The 19,832-nt window shown below is 36.6% G+C and overlaps 1 protein-coding gene and 2 non-coding genes across 3 annotated transcripts; all 3 read left to right on the forward strand.

Annotated features, from left to right (window-relative positions):
• The first annotated feature begins 404 nt into the window (after positions 1-404).
• Positions 405-477, forward strand: TRNAE-CUC (transfer RNA glutamic acid (anticodon CUC)). Its single transcript has one exon. It is a non-coding gene; the product is annotated as a tRNA-Glu (tRNA).
• Positions 478-540: 63 nt separating this feature from the next.
• Positions 541-613, forward strand: TRNAE-CUC (transfer RNA glutamic acid (anticodon CUC)). Its single transcript has one exon. It is a non-coding gene; the product is annotated as a tRNA-Glu (tRNA).
• An 8,033-nt stretch (positions 614-8,646) lies between these two features.
• LOC104611620 (ubiquitin-conjugating enzyme E2 36-like) lies at positions 8,647-17,028 on the forward strand. Its single transcript, XM_088896737.1, has 8 exons — positions 8,647-8,815; positions 9,047-9,074; positions 9,419-9,505; positions 11,456-11,514; positions 15,873-15,914; positions 16,036-16,109; positions 16,274-16,371; positions 16,706-17,028. The coding sequence occupies exons 1-8, from the start codon at positions 8,780-8,782 to the stop codon at positions 16,741-16,743; spliced, it is 462 nt and encodes a 153-aa protein (XP_088752863.1). The 5' UTR covers positions 8,647-8,779; the 3' UTR covers positions 16,744-17,028.
• Positions 17,029-19,832: the final 2,804 nt, after the last annotated feature.

A 19,832-nucleotide genomic window follows, 5' to 3' on the forward strand; every position in this document is an offset into this window, starting at 1 on the left:
TAAAATGTTATAGACAATGTACTCTTTTTTTTTTGCTAACTATCGACAATGTACTCAAAGAGAAGTGTGCATCACTGTAGTTCAACGCTGCTCAGGATGGATTTCAAGAAGGATCGTCTTTTTTTTTTTAATATTTTTTATATTGCACAAATTGGGATTTGTCATGTGTGGGTGACCAGTTTACTCGTATATAGTTGGAGGGGCCTTGTTTGGTTCTCACATGATGATTATGAGTGCATTAAACATCATAATAGGATGTCATATGGTGTATTTATTGCGAACAGCTTTACTATTAATTGTTTAATATTTGTAGTCTAGTTGGTTGGGATACTCGGCTCTCACCCGAATGTTTTGATCTATTTAGGCCTGGTTTTGGAAGTAAATTCTAGCCCTTGTGGCATGAATCCGTTGTAGTCTAGTTGGTTAGGATACTCGGCTCTCACCCGAGAGACCCGGGTTCGAGTCCCGGCAACGGAATGTTTTGTTCCATTTTGGCCTGGTTATCTTTGAAGTAGTAAATTCTTGCCCTTGTGGCATGAATCCGTTGTAGTCTAGTTGGTTAGGATACTCGGCTCTCACCCGAGAGACCCGGGTTCGAGTCCTGGCAACGGAATGTTTTGATCTATTTAGGCCTGGTTATCTTTGAAGTAGTAAATTCTTGTCCTTGTGGCGTGAATCCGTTGTAGTCTAGTTGGTTAGGATACTTGGCTCTCATCCTAAGACCTGGGTTCCAGTCCCGGTAATGGAACATTTTATATAATAAAAACTGTTTAATGGACCAGCCCAATTTGATACTGTATTATATAATAAAAAAATATATAATATATTTATTATTCTTCTTTTTTTTTAATAATAATGATATCTTTCATTAATTTTTTTAGGTTTTGAGGCCTTTTAATATAAATAAAATAATTTTTAATTGAATAAAAATGAAAAAAAAATCTTTTCCAAATTTAATTGAATAATAATTTTTAATTGAACATATTCTGTTAACATAGAGGCAAAGCCCAGCTTAAACCTAACCCGGTCCGACCTATGAACAGGTCTAGTTAGGATACTTGGCTCTCACCCAAGAGACCCAGGTTCGAGTCCCCTGAACATATTTTGTTAAGTAGAGGCAAAGCCAAGCTTAAACCCAGCCTGGCCCGACCTATGAATAGGTCTAGTTAGGATACTTGGCTCTCACCCGAGAGACCCGGGTTCGAGTGCCCACAATGAAACTATTTTTTAGAAAACCCTGCATTGTAAATGGTTTTCTTTTATTAGGAAATGGGTGAGTTAAACCCTCTTGAGATAAAAGATGAGCCACCTTGTTTCCCAAACGTTGGATGTGAGTGATATTTACCTCTTCGAAGTGATGGTTGGTAATAGGCCTGTTCATGGGTCGGGTCGGGCCGGGCTTTCATTTTGTATTAATAGAAATTTTTAAGGCCCAAGCCCGACCCTCATAAAAAGCCCGAAGCTTGGGCTCGAGCCCGAAATTTAACCCATATTGTTACTACTACTGAAGCGGCTAAATAGAGAAAGAGAAATTATAAAGAAAAAAATAAAAAAATGTATATATTAAATTATAAACATATATTTCAATAAATATTATATTATTTATATATTTTATATAATATATAAAATACATATTATGTATTTTATAAAATATATAATGCTGAGTCGGGCCGGGATTTTTTGACAAATCCTGAGCCCAGCCCGTAACGCAATCGGGCTTACTATGTTAGGCCCGAGGTTAGGCCCGCGGGCCTAATTACATGACCAAGCCCGACCGGGGTGCGGGGCGGGTCATCGGGCTACTCGACCCATGAACAGGTTTAGTTGGTAATTATGGATCTAATTCACCAAGGAGGCGTTGAATATGTTCACGGGTTGGGTTGGGTCAGTTTACTGAGATTTTTTCAACAGACCTGACCTGGTTGGGTTACCTGAAATTGAAATCGAAACCAACCTGGTCGGTTTGAGTCAGGTTGGGTCAGTTTGGGTCGGTTTCGGCTCTAAGTTCAACCATGGTAATAAATTGGTATATTGGAGAAATAAGACTGAAATTTGTATATTTCAAGAAACCTACTAATCTAAATAAAAAATGACACCTATTCTAATTGTAATTGGTTGCCTATTTGGTGTAAAAGACCATAAAAACTAAGATCCTTTGATTCTTTTCTTTAAACTTTTCCAAAAACAAATTCCTTGTCTAGTTGTCTTACAATACTTGTCATTAATGTCATTCCTAACTAGAATATTAGAAATTAAATTAGGTTGTAACTAGGATAGAGACAACTTAGTTAAGTAGAAACTAAGTAGGTTGTAAATACTAACTAGGAACTAACTACTAACTACTAAGTCGATTCGATTCGATTTTCACATATGAAAATCGAAACCGACCCGAACCATCGGTTTATGATTTTTTACAACCTGAAATCGACCGGTACTAAAAAAAACCCAACTGATTCGGGTTGGATCGGTCCAGATTGATCGGTTTGGTCAGGTTGGGTCTTCTTATCAACAGCCCTAGTGTTGAAGAAACCTGTAACATGGACCATGATTTTCAAAATCGGACTAGACTGAAATGGTCAGCCCGGCCCGGCCATGAACAGGTCTAGATACCAGTGCCATATTAAGTCCTCGATCCAAATAGGCCCTTGAGCAATAATGAATCATCCGTACCCTGATCGGATGCCCACCAAACCAACTTGTCGCAACTGGCCAGGGCCAACTGATCCGATGAATCTCATTATGATCGTCGCACCAGCCAGCGTTAGACCGACGCAATCCCAACAACCCTCCAATTAAATTCCTTCATAAAGTAGTACAATAAATACAAGGGATTGTATTGTCGGACAAGAAAAAGAAAAGCGCCTTTCCGACTCTTGACTCTCTTTTTCTCTTTCGCGCCACCAAAGTTGCATTGTTCTTTTGCTACAGATTCTTGATTCCACGAAGCCGGATTCACTTTAGGGCCGTAGGATTGGTAAGGGTTAGTGTGGGACCCTTAGAAGATTGTCAGATATCATGAAAAAAAAGAAAAGAACGAAAATAGTGGGCCTGGGGCATTGGATATAAAATCCACTACTGTGCTCAGATTGGGCTTCAATGGCCACTTTCATTGAGCCCACTCCCACTGGACTTCTTAGGTCAAAATGTTCTTACGAAATGATAGTATATAACAGTTACAAGCAACATCAGTAGGACGAGGCTCAAAGTCCTCGACTTCTTGTGAATTTGGCTCCCTGGCTCTGGGCCCCCACTAGTATATTATCACGAGACCCACCAAGGCACCAACTGTCTTTGAAGGCATGAAAATGTTGATGGAACACATGATAGGCCTTCCTTGCTCCAAGCTGGCTTTCTTTTGACCTTGCCATGGCCCACAGCTTAGGGCCTGTTTGACAGGGTAGAGTTGAAGATCCAGCTAAATTGCTTCAGTTGCTTTGAAGTACTCTAGATAAGTTATATAGAGGCTGAAGTAAAAAAGCTGATTTGGGTCATCCGGATGAGTGCCCATCAGGGAGGGCAGAAGTGCAATGGCTTCTCCCTTTCTAAGGTGGGCCCTTCACGGACAAACTTTAAGCTATATTTGGTGGAAAATCAAAGTCTAAAATACCACTGTTGTTTAGCCTAACGACTGGTGTTCCCATGAAGCTCCTTTTAGTAGCTTCTCCAAAGTGACTCGGTGAAAGCAACTCAATGAAAGATTCAGCACTCCCAAACAGGCCCTTAGAATGGTTGAGAGGAAATTAAGTGGTCAGTACTCAGTAATGATCTATTTTAGGTGATTTCTGACAAAGCTGGTCTCTTAGGTAGCACTCCTTAAAACACCGATGGGAGGTCAGGTCTTCTACAAGCGTAACACGTGGCAAGTTATCATAGTCCTAAAGCTGGTGCAGGTGTCTTAGCGCTCCTTAACCCAGGCTTCTGCGAGTAATTAATTTGGTTAATTTGCCATGTGTCAACCGAGTTATAAGATATGGAGTTAGAACACATGTGTCTACCGGGTTGGGCCAATCCACCCAAAAAACCTATGCCTTATTAAACTAGAAAAAGAATTTGACTTAGAAAAGAATAACCAAACACACATGAGAAATCTGTAATGGCATCGGTGAGGACTTCAGATGTGCTGCACTACTGTGCGCTGCACTTGTATTCGGTCTGGAATTGGTACCCTATTTTAGTGTGTGTAAAAAACCCATGCTGCCATTAGTAGAGGAGTACATGTTATTTTTTTCGAAGTTATTTATACTTAGGCTGCGTTTGTAATCAGTTACACGTGACGTTTTACATTGAACCATGAAAGTGATCGTTGCTTTTTTAAAATAACGATGGGTAGAAGAGTGTAAAGTTTTATATCGATAAAATTGATGTAGTTTTTACATCGATTATCAATGTAAAATTTTAGGACTGATGAGGTTTTACATCGATTATCAACATAAAACTCCACTCCATCGAAATGCATGCAAAACTGAACCAGAGTGAAGTTTTATGTCGATAATAATTACACCCTCTTTCCAAACGCCTACAAAACTGAACTGATGTAAATTTTACATCGATTCTTGATTTACATCGCATTCAAATGCAGTCGTTAAGTACATTTACCTATGTTATTTTATTTTCTAGGTAAATAAGATCATAATGATATTTTAACCATAAAAAGTTATTAATAAAATAGGCAATCTTGTCCCATCCAAGTGTTGTTAAGTTTTCCCCAAGGCTCCGTTTGTTTGCAATACAAACATGGAACTAGGGTATTTATGTATTGCGGTTCATGTTTGCAAGTGTTTGTTTAACATATATAAAATTAATGATTACCATATCAAAATTGTATTTTCTGACATTTTTGTACTCAAAAAAGAGAGCATTATTGTACTTATTTTTTCGATACAATTTTGTATTCTTTTGATAATCAACTTTTTAATCAAAGTTAAAGGCATTGGAGCATAAGGTAGCCGGAGCATTTAATGATGGCCCCACACTTAGCACCAATTTCAAACAAACAAGAGGAGTGCAAAAACGATTTAAAATCTTAATCGTGTTTGCATTCATGGACCGAAGAGAGGGTAAATATGTAGTGTACATATTTGCGTTTGCATTGCAACCAAATGCAACCTAAGGTGAAAAAGTTATGGGATTATAGCATATAAGGGCATCTTTTGGGCCCTAATATCAATAAAAGTAATAAATTTAATAAAGTTTTAAAAATAAGTTAACTTTTGTTTTAAAAATAATATAAAAAGGGGCAAAGTTATTGTTAATCATTTTCTTCTTCTAAATTATTCTTCAGAGCTGCCTGCTATTGCCTCTGGCATGCCTCCGCTTCCGGAGGTGGGTGGTGGCAGCGCTGATGACTCGGCATTCTGTCATGCACTTAAGGTGTTCGTTGAAAATATTGTGAGAAGAGAGGCTGTCTTTCTAGCTCAGACACATGATTGTAGCAGATTTTGGATCTGATGAAATAAATCCATCTCATAACTAAAAATATTAGAACCGTTGAAGGTAGTTGAAGAAGACCAATTTAGGAACTACAAGACGGAGTAACAAAGAAAGGTGTTATTGTAGAGACGGCATTCTGTCATGCACTCAAGGTGTTCGTTGAAAATATTGTGAGAAGAGAGGCTGTCTTTCTAGCTCGGACACAGGAGGATTTACAAATCCAATGCATCGAAAGGAAACCTACTGATAGGCATGTCAGTATAATTTGAAAGAAAATCTGTTTTTTCATAGGTTTCACCCTGTGGTTAAATCTATACCAACGTGGAAATTGTCTTTTGGAATGCTAAGGGTTGTAATAACCCAATGGTGCATTTCTTGAAAAGATTTTGTAATACAGAAACTCTGATGTCATATTTACATCAGAAAGAAGGCTGCCACGAGAAAATAGCCATAAGTTAGTAAGAAAGCCAACTTAATTACAAACAATATGTTATAAGAAGAGGCTAAGGAGCAGTCTGGAGGTTTGTTGTGTTGTTGGAAGGATAATATACCCTTGAAAATATAAGAAGCATCGGAACGATGGTTCATATTGGAAATGGAGAATAATACCATACTGGCGCATGGTAGACCAGTGCTGTTGCCGCCCACCTCCGGAGGTGGAGGTGGGTGGCTCTGAAGAATAACCTACAAGAAGAAAATGAACAGTAATTTTGTCCCTTTTTGATATTATTTTTAAAAAGTTAACTATTTTTGAAATTTTATTAAATTTATTACTTTTATTGATATTAGGGCCCAAAAGATGCCCTTATCTGATATAATCCCAAAAGTTATTCACAGGAAAAATAAATTTTCATACACCCCACATAAATCTTAAAAAAGAACATGAATGTCTTGGTTAGTGAGAACTAAAATCACATTGACTAGCTTTCCTCCTCTCAAAAGGCCATTAAGGCCATTTGGCTCCTGATTTTCACGATCTAATCATTTGGGTTCAGGCTGAGTGTTAAATGAGAGTGTATTAAAAATGCTATGCAAACAATTGCACCAGAGGTTCAATTTAGAAGAGTACAAATACATACAAAATAAAACAAAATACAAGGTTTTGCATTCTATAAATTTGCATTTGTGCTTCTTCGAAACTGAGCCAGAAGAGAGTAACTGAGTTGAACTTTTCTCCCTTTGGGGCACATATATAATTCATAGAATAGAAGATATTATAAGTGAATAGACCTATTCACGGACAGGGTTTCAAGGCCGAACCCATTCAAATTTTGGCAAAAACCAAACCCAAGCCCGGCCCATGGTGAAACCTTGTTAAATAAATATCAAAGTAAAGCAAAATAAAGGGAGAAATGTTTGCATGACAACTAATCAAAGTATTTTGGTGTGGAAAACCGAAAACATGGGTTTCCATGAGAGAGGCGTTTTGGGCAGACCCCTATTAGACACTACTCTGTGCCTATAATTTTTTTTATTATTATAAACAAAGGGTATCTTTTGTCTCTCCACTCAATGGGAGTGTGCCCGCCTCATGAGATTTGTCGAGATCAGACCCTTTCATATAATTGTCAAAACAGCCCAATTACTTATGTTATTACTCAGAACACCCTAATTTTGAATCATTCACCATGTGTTTTCATGAGTCATTTTCACAATAGCATAGCCTAGGTTGCATCAGTCCAATCAAAATTGGCCACATTACCCATGTTTCATAATTTAATAATAGAAATAGAAATATAAATAAATTGCGTAAAAACTTTGTAGTGTTTTGATTGGTACATAAATTTATATAATGAAGTGATATATGGTATTTGGATTTAATTTTTATGACTTGTACAGACTTTTTACAAGTATCTGCTTTCTATAGTTTAGATATATTATATAAATAAATGGTTAGTATTGGCCTTATATAGATTGGATATATTATATAAATAAATTTTGGGTCGGGCTTGAAGTATTGGTCCAAGCCCAACTTAGAAATTTATGGATCTATCACGGGCTCAAATTGGGCCTAAATACAAAACTTAGGCCCAAACTCAGAATTTCAGGTCCAAGTTAGTTGAAAATGATAATCCTTGAACCAAGTTTTTGAGTTTTTTCTTATAGTTGTGTTTGTTGATATTGCAAATGCTGAACCAAAGCAAAATTGCACTCTAGTTCAACTTTACAAGCATTTGGTAAGAGTATGTTGTTTTTCTTTCTTTTTTTGGTAAGTAGGTTAGAGTCTGTTGTATTAAGGAAGAAAGTAGATTTGATTTTTCCTGACATTCTTGCAATCTGTATTAAAATTGGTCATTTAGAAAAAGTAGACTCCAATCTTGATATTCATGTTTATACCTATCATAACAAAAAAATAAGGCTATATTTGTTTGAGGTGCAAATTAAATTTGCACTGGTGTAAATGCATAGGAATGGAAATGGCTATTAGTTTATTTTTGTTTAGACTGGGCTTTGGTTTATTTGCTTTATGAAGTAAAATAGGAAGTAATATGATGTGATCCCCACTTCATAGGAAAGAGAAGGGAAATTGATGAAAGGTCATATTTGGGAGGAATAAGGTAGGAAACAAATTGATGCGTTCCTTGCTTTATATGGAAGAAAACTAAGGTAGAATTAATACAAATTCTGCATCAATTTTCAATTTTTAGATACAAAATTTGCATTACTAAAGTGCCAATTAGTATAAATAAGATAAAAGTGCAAATTTTCAAGTAAGAAGAGTGCAAATTATGGAAAAATGATAATTACAATAACACAATTTCTATAAATGAACCAAAACCTTGTAAGTTTTTTTTTTTTTCGAAAGCAAAACCCTTGAACATAGAACTCTATTTGCTAAATCATCATTTTCTCCTTCCCATCCCACGGTTCATTTGCATTTTGTTATAAGTTCAAGTGTTCTGCAAAGAGAGGACAGAGAGAAAAGAAATGTGAACTATCATGCTTAATAAGGTTTAGTTAATTCAACTTCATCGCTAGTTTAGTATTTTTTATAATTTTAACAGTCAACATAATGAGCTCACTCAGACACGCAGGGACTTTCAGTGGAATTTGGAAGAATCACAAGGCAACTTTGCATAAAGTGATCGGCAAGGGGTAGGTAAAATATATAAAAGGAAAGCCCTAGCTTGAAAATTAGCCCTAGCTTGCAAATTACACTTACCAATAATTTGCTCATATCTACGGGTTTGCTTTTAAAAACCCCTCACAAATTCCACCGAACCCTGTCCCTTTGATTTTCTTTCTTTGTCTTGCGAGAGAGGGCTGCTTCTGCGTCTGCGTCTGCGTCTGCGTCTTCTGTATCCTTTTTTTCGTTGTTCTTGATTGCTTTCCCTAAATCTCACCTTTAATGGCGAACAGCAATCTACCCCGGAGGATTATCAAGGTACTTGTCGATCTCCTTCCTTCGATCCATCCGTGAATTTCGTCGATCTTAGTCTCTGTGCTAGTGTTCTCTCGATTTAGAAATTCTTCCCGGATTTTGAATGTTTTGGTATTCTTGTCTTTCCCCGAGGACCTAGGATTGTGGTTCTTTTTTTTCTGTTAGTACTTATTCGTTTCTAGGGTTTCTAGTTCTGCTTTTGATGTCTGATTACTTTCTTCTGTGATCGAACAGGAAACGCAGCGGCTTCTAAGCGAGCCAGGTATTTCTTGTTCTTCTCTGTTGTTTGTTTCTATCTTTCATCCTTTTGATCTCTCAATTTCCCTCTTGCTTTCATTTCCATGTGTTTATTATCTCTGTTGTACTGATGTATATCTTGTCAAAGTGTATATCTTTTTGTTAAAAACAAGTATATGTCTTTTTGTTCATCTTTCATTTTTAGATTGTTTTTTTTTTCTGTTCTTCTTCTCATTATAAAATAATTATAATTATGGAATAGTTATGGAGGTTTTAAGATATTGAGATGTCTGAGTAGCCACTGTGTGGACATTTATTACTAATTCAAGGAATTTGTGTCATATCTTACCGTTCGTCATCTGGAAACAGCTCCCGGAATCAGTGCTTCTCCTTCCGAAGACAATATGCGTTATTTCAATGTCATGATTCTTGGCCCGACGCAGTCTCCTTATGAAGGTAACTTAGTATATCACGACCTTTTCTGGACTAGTTTTTTCTGACGTGTTGCTCTCTTTGGAAATGTACTGTCATTCATGTTTTTCCTGATTTCAAGTTGTTTTTGAAGTGTAATTACTATTGGTGCAGCAGCTTAGAAATGGACTGAAGAGTCAAATTGGAATAAACTGTCAATATCCCTCCATTGACAAAAGCAAAATGATAAATGTCCACAAACACGGAATAAGCTCTGAAAGTGCAGCTTCTTATCAGTTTTTTCTCAAACCTGAATACGTGCATATTACATCAGGGGCAGTGTTTTAAAAGAGCAAGTGAAAGGCGAGGTGTGCGCCTTTTTGAAGCAAGGCATAAAAGTACAAAAAATTGTTAAAAAATAAAGAAGTTAGAAAATTCAAAAAAGCCAGAAAATTCCAAAAATGCCAAGCAATTCAAAAAAATAAAAAATATTAAACATAATATTAATGAGAAATATAAACTTAAGTTTTAAAATTGATGTTTTTAAAACCTGTTATCTAAAATTAAAATACATAAACATAACATGTAAAGCATACTCAAATGGAAATTTAAAAATAAAATCAAACATATAAAACATTTTAAAGCATGTAAAGCCAGCCCACAATCTCTTTTTTTTTTCCTCAATTGCATTACTTCAAGTAGCTAATGTGATGTAAAACATATTACATTCCTGATTCTATGAGCTTCCTTTGTGCCACGCCCCTCGAGGCAAGCCCAATCAAATCCATGTTAGAGTCTTAAATTAGTTCTCACACAAAAAAATAATGATTTTATAATTTTAATTGCTTTTTAAGAAGATATTTTAGTAGGATGAATGAATGAATGGATTTGTTTGGGCTTGGTTCAAAAAAAGCAAAAAAGCGTAAAATTTTCAAAAGGTGCACTCTTGGGCTAAGGCGCAAGGTGCACCAAGCGCATGCCTAGGCACACTAAGTGTGCGCCTTTTGAAAGTGTTGCACCTAGGACTTGGGCAAGGCGCCTGCTCTAAAATGTGCCTCACCTGTGTGCCTAGGCGCACCTTTTAAATCACTGATAAGGGGAAATTGTTTTGTCAGAGAAAACCACATGTTTGGGTGAAGACAGTTGCACATTGCTAACTTTCCCATGAAATTTCAGTAGATACTGGATAAAGAAAAATTGACAATTTGAGATCCATTTTCTTAAGAGTTTGCCAAATGTTTTAATGCTAGTTGCCAGCCTGACACAACCCTCCTTTATTTGGCCTTGGGATCAGCATTGTAAAACAAGCTTATACTGATGGAACAAGAATTATGTAGCTGATGTCATAGATCATACAGTTAGGACAAGGCCTAGTTGAGTTGATTGGATAGAGAAAAATTGAATGTGCTTGAGAAAGGGGCAACCTGACAAGAACTAATCCCTTCTACAACTTTGGTGGCTTGAGTACTCTATCTCTTTTTATTTCCATTAAATACGGAAATTTAGGGCCAATAGGAGATACAAATAATGCACGTATTGTGTCTCACCCAATATCTTCTATTAACCAAACATTTCTTTTTTTTTTTCTTTTTTTTATGAGAAAATTTCAAAGTTTACTCTCACGTTTTTGGGTAACCAAATGGAGCCTTAAGGATCTGAGTGAGAATAACTTCCAATCCCTTTATTGTTGTTTGGTATTTGGCGCTTCTATTTTTTATTTCTTATATTCTTTTTTATCTATAATTCCATACCTACCTCTTATACACTCCAATTTGCAATTTGTAATCTTGTGGGTTATTGCTCCTTTTCTCTGTCATTATTATATGTGTTGTTTGAAAGGAAAACCAGCTAATTTGTAGATACTGCAATAGCTGCCGTTTATCTGTACCCTTCAGCATGTGGTTATTTTCTCTGTTTCTTTCTCTTTGTCCCACCTTGTCTCCGACAGTTCTGTGGAGTTAATACAATCTTTTCCTATTTTTGATCTCTGCTCAGGAGGGGTTTTCAAGTTGGAGTTATTTTTACCTGAAGAATATCCAATGGCTGCACCCAAGGTATGGTATTCTTATAACTCTGGCAGTTCTGACATTTGGTGCAGGATACTGCTTTAATGGAATTTTGATTTACTTGCTGCTTATTATAACTTCTGATATTTGTCTTGATGGCCAGTTTTGTTATTCATGCATTATTAATTTTAAAAACCTACCAACTAAATAAGCATTTTTTTTCATCTTTTTGGTTTGTGAAACTTTATAATAGGGAATGGAAGTAGTGTATCATGTATGCCTTATCACCTGAGAATGTAATTATCTGCTTTTCTCTTTTGAAGTTAAAATTTAATCCTTAATATAGAAAGCTGATGGGAACATATTTTTTGTTGAATTGACATGTTTGCTATGTAACATTGCCTATATTATCTAAATTGCTAAATCTTCTGGACAAGACATTATACGGAAAGGATGGAGTTTCTGCAGTGTTTTGGATGCTACAATATATGTATGTTTTAGATTGCTCTATGAACCACAGCTGCTGAGATTTCTTGCCTCCATTTATATTTATTCTAGCATTATTAGAAATGGCATTTAATGTATTGAGTCTCTTATTTTTTTTTCTTCTGTCTGCTTTTTGGCACTCTTATCACCTGTAATTGGTAACTAAATTCACAATTATTTGGATTTTATATGAGTGAATCTTATTTCACCACCATTTTGTGCAACCAATGTAGTTTTAACTGAACATGTTTCCTATTTTGAATGTTGCTACTAGTTAGATTACAAGTTGTTTCTATTTGTGACAACTTATATTATTTTGACTCTCAGTTTTTATTTTGCTAACTGCTACTAGTTATAGGCTTGGACGTTGTTTCTCTTTGCACTGACATACTCTGTTTCTGACTTTCTGTTGGTTAACATGGCTTCTCTCACTGTGATACTGTGGGTTAAACATTTTGCTGCAGAAAAAAATGGAGTTTGTCCCATGAACGAGTAATAGTCTATTGCACAAGGATGTTCAAGTCAAATTTACCATCTTTTTCAAAAAAAAAAAATGCTACGTGATTACCAAATTATCATGACAGTCAAGAGTCATCAGCAACAACAAGTCCCAATATTGAACGAGTTTGTCCCATGAACCAGTAAATGTTTTTTGCCCTAGTAACTTTGTAAATTGCCATGATTGAAGGAAGATCCATTTGTATATATTTCCTTTTACCAATTGTCATGCAACTTGATTTGAAAATAAAAAAAAAGAATATGATAAAGGTAAAGTTCAATATTGGGATTTGTTGTTGCTGATGACTCTAGGCTGTCATATGATAATTTGGTAATCATGTAGCATTTATTTATTCATTTTTTGAAAAAGATGGTAAATCTGACCTGAACATCCTTATGCAATAGACTATTGCTCAGGTTTGAATAATTCTATGCTAAAGGTGAAGTTCAATATTGGGATTTTTGGTAACAGTGCACTTTTTTATGCATGCATACATGCACATGTGCCTTTTTTTGAAGCCGGGGGGGGGGGTTATAAGTGGAAAGCAGATGGTTCCTGTTAGAAGAGCCATTCAAGGAAATTGTTTAACATGCTTTAAATTTTAAAATATTCTATTTTATTATAAAAAATAAATGATATGTTCATCATGGGTCTAGATTGTTGATATGCTGTAGAAATTTGTTGAGGAGTCATTCAGTTTTATGGTAAGAATAAAGCTTTCCTTTGTTTTTTCAATCTCTTTCTCAAGTCTGGCACTCAGGTAGAGCACCTCCATATATCTCCATGTTCCAATCACCCAGCTTCCCCATTGGCTGATTTGGGTACTCATTTGAGCTAGATGTACAAAGCTCCCTTTTTACAGTCTCTAACCTATGGTAATTGGGGGGCTTTTGAAGCGACAGAGTGCTTCTTTGGTAATTAGGTTATTTTGGAGATCAAAGAAATGATATACAAGGTTCCAGGTGGATGTTTGTATCAACTACGTCTGTTTTATGATTTGGATGATGGACCTGGAATTCTAGAGATGCCCTTGTTTCCTTTTCTTTTATTTTTCCATTTAATGTGTTTATAACTTTGTCAAGTGTTGAATGACATCACATGAATCTTTTCATGTATTTTGTCTGTTCAGCATGAAGATTATTTTATCATCGCTTGTACCATTTTTTTTTTTTACTTCTGACATCTAGGTTGTGGAAAATTGTTTTCCATATACTACAACCATTTGGGCATAAAGTAAGCACTATGTGCTTGTTTCCGCTCTTACTAGTACCCAAAGATCCGATATATTACATCAAAAATGATTTTTTTATTATTTTATTATTTTTTTGTTATTGTATCTAGAATGAATTTACCATTACCAACCATATTTCTGCATAATATGCTATAAGTGCATATAACTGTACTCATTAGAGAAACTCCAAACTCCATGATATTCTCCCTAATCCTGCCATTCAATTCTGGTCTAGTATTAATGGATGTACTCCAGCCTTTTCTTCCCTCTGAAAACCTCTCAACCCGGGGATCCATATCTTAGATAGTGCTTCTTTTCCTTTTTGTGTTTTTCACCCTCTGAAGCATAGTTTTCAAGGTGCCAAGGTGAGGCTAGGCGACTGGGGGGCGCCTAGTCGCCTAGGTGATGGATTTTTTTTATGTTAAAAAATAGATCCTAGGGTAGTTCCCTAGGTACCATAACCATATTTCTTTAATAATTATTCATGGTTTTCATAAGAAAAGTATAAATTCCATATTAAAGTGTAGAAAATCAACATATTCATGAGAAGAAAAGGAAGAAGAAAAATAAAATTCAAAAAATATAGGGGCTGAACCCTTATTTTTGTTATAGGAAAAGAAGAAAATAAAAAGTATTGATTGGTGGTAGTAGTAGTAGTAGTAGTAGTAGAAGAAGAAGAAGAAGAAGAAGAAGAAGAAGAAGAAGAGGAAGAATATATGGAAGAGGAAAATGTGCTGATTAGATAAAATTTTTAGTTCTTCCTTACTTATTGGTTCAGGTTTTCAAGTCTTTGAGGGTTCAATACAGCATTTAGCAATGTTTGTGTTGATTAAACCCTAATAAATAAGAAAATAATAAAAAGAAATTAGTATATAAACACACAAAATGATTATTTTAGTTTAATAATGTCTATTTTATAATTATAATCTAAAAAAAATGAATAAAAAGTATTTTATAGTAGGAAGTGGAAAACTGTTAGGCGATTGGGCGAGGCGAGCCTCAAAGGGCGCCTTGTCGCCTAGGCATCGCCTTGACAACTATGCTCTGAAGATCATATATGCTATATGATTTTATGTATCATAGGGTAGAAATTCAATAACATAGAGTACAATATATAATGGGGTGCCTGTCTTGGCCTTTAGCTTGCCTAAGAAGGCGGCAGACATGTATGTGAAAAACTGTGATATAAGAAATCTGCCTCCAAGAAATGCCTTTTTTCCTTGGTGTAACTTGCCTTGGCCTTTTCCTTGCTTAAAAGGCACCAAACTTGCATAGGAAAAAATGTGTAGATACAAGGTGTCACTTAGGCCTGTTCATTTTCACCTACTTGGGTATGAGTAAGTATGTTTACCCAGGTAAGTGAGGTTCCAGCGTTCTTGTGTAATACATGTTACCCAGGTAAAGAGAGATGTGGGAGGGACAGTGCCTATTGGCATGCATGTTAGTCACCCACCTGCCCATTCCAGGTGGGTATAAGGCCTGTTCATTTTCACCTACTTGGGTATGGGTAAGTATGTTTACCCAGGTAAGTGAGGTTCCAGCGTTCTTGTGTAATACATGTTACCCAGGTAAAGAGAGATGTGGGAGGGACAGTGCCTATTGGCATGCATGTTAGTCACCCACCTGCCCATTCCAGGTGGGTATAAGGTGCCTGGGTAACTGATACTCTCCGGTATCTTGACTTACTGTGGGACTCAATATAGCGGCATATGAACACAGGGATTGTGGTCAATTGCTCATTTGACCAACTTAGCCCCCCGCTAAATACCGGCAAACGAACAGGGCATTAGGTACCTAGGCATTGCCTTCCAGTTCATGCTGGCAAACTTGTAGCCACCTTCTCATGCTGTTTGTATAGCCTAGAACTTTATACTGTTTGATACTCAATACTTGACTTTTCAAAAAAAAAAAAAAACTTGTAGCCACCTTCACTACAGGAAGTGGGTGGTGCAACTGTGCAAGTTTATTCCTACTCTTCATTTATTATTTTACATGCTTTCCCCCGAGCTCATTGTCATCCTGGTTTTATGTATTTATTTTGGTTATCAACCGGAGTCCTTATTGATATGTAAAAGTGAATGGATTACAATAAAAGTGCCAAGAACCCTGTTGCAAGTCAATTTTTATCCTGCTATTTCTTCATTGTAGTGCATCTGATGTATGGTTATCATCCATCTTTTGTCCTTTCAGGTTCGCTTCCTCACCAAAATATACCATCCGAACATTGATAAGGTATGCAGCCCATCTCTCTCTCTCTCTTCACCCCCCCCCCCCCCCCCCCTCACCAAAAAAAAAAAAATATATAAAATAAAAAGGATTATGCTTATTTCTTCTTATATGGACAACCTTTCAGCTTGGTAGAATATGCCTTGATATCCTGAAAGACAAATGGAGTCCTGCTCTACAGATCCGAACTGTATTATTGAGGTAATATGAAAATTACAGTTCTATATTAATAGCTAAAAGTAGAAATTTGATATTCTCTGGCTTGAAATAAGGGAGAATTTTGAAGTTCATGCTGAATGATTTTGACATTAGCATTTTGCAAACAAATTAATTGATACTACTATTACTTGTTTTCTTGTCACCAGCATTCAAGCACTCCTGAGTGCTCCAAATCCGGATGATCCTCTTTCTGAAAATATTGCCAAGCATTGGAAGACAAATGAGGCTGAGGCTGTTGAAACAGGTAGGGGGAATGATTTTTTGTGAGATCTATTACCTGCAACCTATGACTCTATGCCATACTCAATGGACTTAGGACCCAGCTTATCATGCCCCTCCTCCAGAGCTGTGGTAAGCCAGTCCTGAGGTCCATGGTAACCTTTTGATGTTCATTCTTGTATTCCAAGTTATTGATATGCATGCCATTTGTTTTGAGACCAAAAGATGACTGCTTTTGTTGGTTTTCAGTAATCCCGAGTGAAGAATTTAAAATTTGTATTCCTGTTATTGAATTTTTTATTGGATTCTTTTATAATCTTTTTATTAATAGTATGTTTTTCTCTGTTTGAAATTTGCAGCAAAGGAGTGGACTCGTCTATATGCAAGTGGTGCCTGATGATGCAATAAAAGCATTTTCTAGCAAATAACATCTCTGAAATGTAAGCTACTAAATGGGCATCGGGTTTTTCAAATGGAAATGGAAGTGGAAGAATTGATGTGACTGAACTATCAGAGGTTAATCTCGTCAAGCTCTTCAATACCAGTTGTTATTCGTCTTCCTCTTGTGGGAGGCGTCTGAGTCAAATTTGTATGAATAGATTTGTCTGCTGTTCTCCATCTTTCTCATGATCATCCTTGATATGATTTAGTGCTATACTTAATTCCATGCATTGATTCTGGATGAAGGGTATCAATTTAGTTTAAGAGAATGTTTGGGTGCAGAATTCCAATTTCAGATCCTTCGTAGAAAATCTTCCCGAGGAATTTGCTGTGTTAATAATTAAAAAGCATCTGGATGCAAGGACATTGTTGATGTTGGCCTTCGCCCTCCCTGCCCTTTGGCGAGGGATGCTTTGATCGAAACATATGGCTAATAAACATTCTCATTTTATTCCCTTTAACAAAGATTACTGTTTATTCAATGAATGAAATATCCTCTTGGATGGGGTATTTCATGTAGACTCAGTTTTTTTTGATAAGTGAAAATACCATTAACAGAAACAGGAGAATACAAGCAAGGAGGCTTTTCCATTCCATGTAGTAGCATCCAAAAACTTCACCATCTGAGTTAAAAAATGGGCCGCCCTATTAAACTAGAACTAAGCTTTACAGTACTAAAATTAGAAGATAAAGTATAAATTTTGCCCACCCAGAGAGCTTGTACACAGTCTACAACATTCTTTGCACCCGTGAAAATCACAATGGAAGTCCAGCTACGGTCTTTAACAAGAGATTGGCTTCAGGCAGTGCAAGCCCGTGTTCACACCGTTCGAACAGTTTCTTGCAACCTTACATTGGGAATATCTCACAATGAAATAAAGCTGAGATATTGTCAATGCAAGGCTGTAAAAGCTGCTTGAAAGGTGATTGATTCTATTCTGAGAGTACACGACATAGGCCCCTAGCTGGAGGTAGCTAGTGGTTAGGCCATCTAGTGGGTCCTCGTTGCTTCCAAGTTCCGACTTGACATTATTTCGAATTTTTTATTAGCCTCGGATGAAAGGTGCACCTTGAAGGAATTTGTGGACGACGGTATTGCAGCCTTGCCAGAAAAATATAACAATTTGCATGAAAATCTCTGGAGAGAGAGAGAGTTGTAACCAAGGTTCAAAGTATAGACACAGGCCGATATGCCAGTAAGGTGTATCGGTACTCCTTTTTAGGTTTTATTTATTTATTTTTTTGAAATCGGTTCAGAGGGATCGGTTTAAGGTTGATACCCTCTGAGCCAGTGTTTGACCCAATACAATACCTGGAGGGGTGTATCGGGAAGCCATCGGCACAATACGTATCGATACTTTGAACCTTGGTTGTAACAATTACCTCTATATTGGTTTCCATTTGAATAGTTATCAAACAGTTGGTTGGTTTTTATTAAAACAGCCTTCAATTGAGAAACACTATGGTCGTCCTATTAGCCTACTACAACGAGTTAGCATACAAGGTTATGGTTTGCCCGCTACTGTGGGTATCATAATAGCAATGTTTTACATGGTGTTTGGAAGCATGGGCGCTTTTTGGGACCGATTTTCAAGAAACAATGCCCATGCTTCTAAGACCCGTTTTTCACAAAAAAATGCTTATGTCGCGTAGGTACTGAGCAACACTATGCTGTTTGGTAAGGTGATTTTCATCATTGTTTTTCATGTATGTGCTGACAAGTAAGCACCACATAGGATACACATCAGTCAACCTTTGGGGGAAACGGTTCATCGATGCATGAAACGTCTGGGGTCCCGATTTTCAAGGCATGCCCGATTTTTTAATAATCGGCTGAACCAGACAATGAGATACATGTGCGTTTGTTGAAACACTTATATGGATCCGATGTGACACTTTTTTTGAAAAACAGCCATGGTTCCAAACATCCCCTTAAAAGTCGACCAGAACCGCTTTGGCCATTGGTTTTTGGGTCAGCAATTTGATCAATAATGATCAATAATGCAAATTTGTTCAAATACAGGATGCAATCTGGTATGATTTTGCATCCAATGTTTACAATGTTTTTTCGGTTGTGATAGGTGAAATCAAGAATCTTAATTAAGGTTGAAAGCAACCTACCTTACATCGACCAATTTTGAGTGCAAAAATAATTGAAACAACTACTTTATTTTCATTTTCGGTTACCAAATACCTGTAAAATTAAATTAAGAATGCTTACATCTGCACTCACAAAATACTTGTCTCCAAAGGCAAAAGAAATAAGCTATGGACTTCTGGCATATACCAGAAGCGGGGATTACATGGTCATTTGTAGGGGTGTTAATAGACCGGATTTGGATTGGATCCGTTCAAACCAAAATCAATTTAGGAGGCGTTTGGCAAGTCTTTTTAAAAAGATCTTTTAAAAGCTCAAGACTTAAAAAGACTAATGAGCTTTCATAGATAGATCTTCGAAGACCAAAGACCGTTTGGTTCCAATTTTTTTCAAAGTTCTTAAAAGCTAGAAAGACCAAAGACCGTTCGGCAAGTATACTTGCCGGTCCCTCTCACAATACATGTTAAATGTTATGTGCAGGACCCAATAACACATTCAAACATGCAAATATTATCTGTGGGTCCCACAACACAACAAAATTTTAACTTAAGAATCTCTCATTTTCCTCTCTATCTCACTAAGATTTCATTTTAAAGCTTATGATGAACCAAATCGTTGCTCCTCCAAATCTATTTGATCCAAGCTCCATTGGGTCAATCTAACCCCACAAATAGACCTATTCATGGGCCGGGTAGCCCGATGGCCCGGCCCGACCTGACCTGGCCCACACCCCGGTCGGGCTTGGACATGTAATTAGGCCCGCGGGCCTGACCTCGGGCCCAAAACAGCAAGCCCAACTGTGTTTCGGGCCGGGCTCAAGATTTGTCAAAAAAGCCCGGCCCGACTCGACTCAGCATTATATATTTTACAAAATATATAATATTTATTAGAATATAAATAAATAAATAAATAAATAAATAAATATATTAATAATTTAACATATACAT

This window comes from Nelumbo nucifera, chromosome 1 (genome assembly GCF_055504915.1).
Source record: "Nelumbo nucifera cultivar China Antique chromosome 1, China Antique-T2T, whole genome shotgun sequence".
Taxonomy (NCBI): Eukaryota; Viridiplantae; Streptophyta; class Magnoliopsida; order Proteales; family Nelumbonaceae; genus Nelumbo; species Nelumbo nucifera.